The sequence below is a fragment of the Crocuta crocuta genome, unplaced genomic scaffold (assembly GCF_008692635.1).
Source record: "Crocuta crocuta isolate KB4526 unplaced genomic scaffold, BGI_CrCroc_1.0 scaffold943, whole genome shotgun sequence".
Lineage (NCBI taxonomy): Eukaryota > Metazoa > Chordata > Mammalia > Carnivora > Hyaenidae > Crocuta > Crocuta crocuta.
In genome coordinates, this window is record NW_027528208.1 from 523141 (window position 1) to 527665 (window position 4525).

Consider the following 4525-nt stretch of genomic DNA (forward strand, 5'->3'; position numbering starts at 1 on the left):
CCACTACCTATGCAATGCCTGTGGCCTCTATCACAAGATGAACGGGCAGAACAGGCCCCTCATCCGGCCTAAGAAGCGCCTGGTAAGACCCCAGGCCTCTCTGCCTCCACCCAGGAACTACTGTTCTCACCCTGTGCAGGGATCCCTGTTCTCATGCTCTATGAGAACCCATAGCCCCTATCCCTTCCCCATCCATACAGGAACCCAGCTTTGCACAGGGATGCCTATCCTCAACCAACCTTCATAGGCTACATGCAGGAACCCCGTCCTCTCCCTGCACAGCAGTGTTTTTGTCCTTGGCTTCACACTGGAATCACCTTAGGACGCTCCGAACCACAGGGGCCTGGGCACTCCCTTAGACGTGTCGATTTCATCGGTCTGGGGTATTGCCTAGACATCATGATTGCTTTCAACCCCGAGTGATTCCAATGTATGGCCAAAGTTGGCCATCACTGATGGAGTCTCACCCCCAACACCAAGATCACCCATTCTGGCCAGAAGGCCCTGTCCTGGCCCCATTCAGAACCCACAGTCACAGCCCTGCAAGTACCTCTGTTCTTGCCCTGCACAGGAAGCCCGACCTTCAACCTGACCCTTACCTCTTGGATCCTCCACCTCGCAGTGGGCTGATCCTCATATTCTCTCTCCCCCAGATTGTCAGCAAACGGGCAGGTACCCAGTGCACCAACTGCCAGACAACCACCACGACACTGTGGCGAAGAAATGCCAGCGGGGACCCTGTGTGCAATGCTTGTGGCCTCTACTACAAGCTACACCAGGTTCGCCCTGCCCTGACCCTCAGAGCCTCCCCCCTCCCCTGCCCCTGTTCCACCTCCACCTATGCTTCCCCTCATAACCATCTCTTCTCCTTTTCTCCCCCTTTCTTCCTTCTCTATTCCCCTCCTCCTTGGTCCTCTTCCTCCCTCCTCCATTCCTTCATCTCCTCACTCCTTTCCACTCCCTCCTTTCCCTCCTCTATCTCCCTCTTCCTCCTCTCCAGCCATCAGCTAACTGCCACTCCTCTGCCCTGCAGCTCCATCAGTCCCAGATGCTTTCCCAAGCCCAGGCCTCACAACCTTGGGGTTTCTTAGGACAACACCTGCACCACACCAGGGTCACGCTCCCCTAGTCCTTGAACCAATTCTCTATCCTTAAAGAAGTGGGGTGGAAGGGTGGAGATGGCCTCCCTTGTCAAGACACAGAGGCAAAGATGTGGATTTGGGAAACATCCATGGTCTCCCTTTTGGCAGGTGAACCGACCACTGACCATGCGGAAGGATGGTATTCAGACTCGAAACCGCAAGGCATCTGGAAAAGGGAAAAAGAAACGAGGGTCAAGTCTGGGAGGTACAGGAGCAGCTGAAGGACCAGCTGGTGGCTTCATGGTCGTGGCTGGGGGCAGCGGTAGTGGGAATTGTGGGGAGGTGGCCTCAGGCTTGACACTGGGCCCATCCAGTACCGCCCATCTCTACCAGGGCCTGGGCCCCATGGTGCTGTCAGGGCCTGTCAGCCACCTCATGCCTTTCCCAGGACCACTGCTGGGTTCGCCCACAGGCTCCTTCCCCACAGGCCCTGTCCCTCCCACCACCACCACCACTGTGGTGGCCCCACTCAGCTCGTGAGGGCACAGAGCATGGGCTTGAGGCAGGGGTGGGGTCCCTCTTCCATGTAGCCACCAGTCTGTACAACCCAACCCTCTGGGCCCCAGACATCCCCCGTCCTGGACCTTCAAAGCTTTTGTAAAATAAAACCACCAGAGTCCTGAAACTGGAGGTGTGAGTCTGTGTGAGACTGAATAAAGAGCAATGGTAGATAGGGTGTGTGGCAGTGTCTGGGAGTGACGACAGCACAGGGCTACAACGTACAGCCATGTGAGGCTGAGGCAGCATATGTGACTCTTCACGACTGTGCATTACGATGTGCAGGTGTAAACAGTGTATGTGAAACTGTGTGTGACAGCCTCTGGGTTGTGTGAGATGGCATGTGTGGCCACACACCACGGCGTGAGATGCAGTGTGTGACAGAGGAGGTGAGGCTTTGCAAGATGGTGTGCGTGACACCAGGTGACGGCGAGAGGCAGGGCACAGGTGACTGCATGAGAGGATATGGAAGTGTGTATGTGACGGCGAGTGCAGAAGAAACACGTGGCATTGTGTTGGTGTGACTGTGCACCACCGTGATCTCTGAGACAGAGTGATGGCATACGTAGGGGGCACAGAACTTGATGGAGGGGCGCCTGGGTGGCTCAGTCGGTTAAGCGTTTGACTCTAGATTTTGGCTCAGGTCATGATCTCATGGTTCATGAGTTCCAGCCCAGAATCGGGCTCTGCACTGACAGTGAGGGTTTCTCTCTCTCGCCTTCTCTCTTTGCCCCTCTCAAGCTTGTCCTCTCTTTCTCTCAAAAATAAATAAATAAACTTAAAAAAAAAGGAACTTGATTGATACACATGTTTGGAATGCTGAACAAAGACTAGACTGTGGTGGGTGGGTGGTATGTGGCAGCATAACAATGTGACGCTGAAGGTCCGCACACCAGGGGTAGCTCTGTGGGGCTAGTAAGTATTCCTACGCAAGGCTGTGTGTGTATGTGAGCGCGTATCGTGACATGTGCCATGTCACGGTATCTCTGAGTGCCTGACGATGTGAGCAGCTCTGTGTATACTTGTTCATGGAAGTATCGACATGTATAGTTTCAGCTGGTCTGAATGACGGACCCCCTTCCAGAGGACAAAAGGCATGTGCAGGACAGGAAAGAGGGGAAGGGTGGGGCTGGAATGGTTGTCGGCAAGAAAGTCAGAAGGCCAGTGAAGGACCATGGGGTTGTCCGTGGGCCTTCCCTGTCATTCATCTCTTATCTCTCTCAGCCCAGCTCGGCCTGCAGCTCTGTGGGAAATGGTAGAGAAGGAGAAGGGAAGATTAGGAGAACAAAATAGCATCTGGGGGTGAATATTTAGACCTCATAGGTGGGGGAGCTCCCCATAGTGCCAACTCCCTCTCCAACACACCTACTCACCTGGGCAAATGGTTCTCCGCAGAGTGGAATCTGTTCTTCCAAAAGGGAGAACTCTTGCAAAGGAGCATGCGCTGAGTAGGGTGGCATCCCAAGCCAGAGAGGTTAAGTGACTCGCTTGAGGCCACACAGCTGGTGACACGGGGCGGAGCCAGGCTGCGTGGCTTAGCGTCCATACTTCCCAGCAGCTCCTGACAGCAAGCAGCACCATTTGCTGAGTGTTCATGTGGGTTGGGCAATGGCTGGGAGGCTTCAGTTGCTTTAGTTCACAAACTCCTGCAAAAAAACACTCCAAAGAAAGGAAAGTACACTCATCTCACGTTTTCATTTTACTAATGAAAGAGTAAGGCTCGGAACTGGAGTAACTCCCCATGACCACACTGAGTTTAAGGAATGGATTTTGGATGGGGCCACTTTCCCCCAATGTGAGTCTTGCTCACACTTAACCGGCCTCTCTCTCCCTCTCACCACTCACTCCTCAATCCACTTAAAGTTGAATTTGCTTTTGGGCTGCTTCTCTTTATGGCTTTCTCCTAGATCCCCAGAGAAGAGGACTGAGGGCCCACATGCCCTAAACACAGTAGGAAGTAAGCAGTTGTCCTTAGAACAGTGCTTATGTAGCTAGTCATCATTTCAGCCCACTGCAGAATCACAGCAGGCTATGCTCATTACAGGGACTGTCCAGAACTGCCCTGACCTTATTAAAGCCTCCTGCCTGCCTGGCTACTCCATAGAACCCCAGCCCTCTCACCTTGTAGGAACCTCTGTCCTTGTCTTGAATGGAAACCCCTCTCAGAACCTGTGCTGGAAACGTGCCTGGCCCCACCTTGTTCAGGGGCCCCAGTCCTCACCTCCTAGAAAAATGGCTGCCCTAGCCTGATACTCTAGGGGAACTCTTTCTCTATTTAGCAATGGGAAACCCTTCTGGGGTACCCTGGATAGGAGTATCAGCCCTCACCTTGCATAAGAGGAAGCCCCATCCTCCCATGGTACAGGAACCCCTGACATACCCTAGTTAGGAATCTGTGAACTCACACTGTAAGGAAGCCCTTTTACCATTTCTTTAGAAACACCTGTCCTGACCCTCTTCGCTAATCTCCATCTTTCTGTAGGAATCCTGCCTTGACCTTACACAGGACATCTCTGTCTTCACACTGTACTGGAGCTCAGCCCTCCAGATAACATTTTAGAAACACTTCAATCACCATAAAATCTAGTTCTAACCATTTTTTAATTTTTATTTTTGAGAGAGAAAGAGCATGAGCAGGGAAGGGGAACAGAGAGACAGGGACAGAGGATCTGAAACAGGATCCATGCTGACAGCAGACAGCCCAATGCCAGTCTCAAACTCAGGAACCATGAGATCATGACCTGAGCCGAAGTTGGACGTTTAACAGACTAAGCCACCCAGGAGCCCCAATAAAATCTAGTTCTGAACCCCTACTTGACTCTCTGCAGAAACTCCATCTTTAACCTCTCCAGGAACTGACTGAAAATAAAATCTCTTGCCTACAT

At 52.6% G+C, this 4525-nt stretch overlaps 1 protein-coding gene across 1 annotated transcript in view; it reads left to right on the plus strand.

Annotated features, from left to right (window-relative positions):
- GATA1 (GATA binding protein 1) overlaps nucleotides 1–1717 on the plus strand; it is a 3134-nt gene extending 1417 nt beyond the window's left edge. Inside the window, exons 4-6 of the mRNA XM_077752977.1 lie at nucleotides 1–82; nucleotides 654–779; nucleotides 1251–1717. The exon at nucleotides 1–82 is cut by the window's left edge and continues 6 nt beyond it. Of these exons, the coding sequence (XP_077609103.1) occupies nucleotides 1–82; nucleotides 654–779; nucleotides 1251–1622 (580 nt within the window). The 3' untranslated portion in view covers nucleotides 1623–1717. The remainder of the gene's footprint in view (nucleotides 83–653; nucleotides 780–1250) is intronic.
- The last annotated feature ends 2808 nt before the right edge of the window (nucleotides 1718–4525 follow it).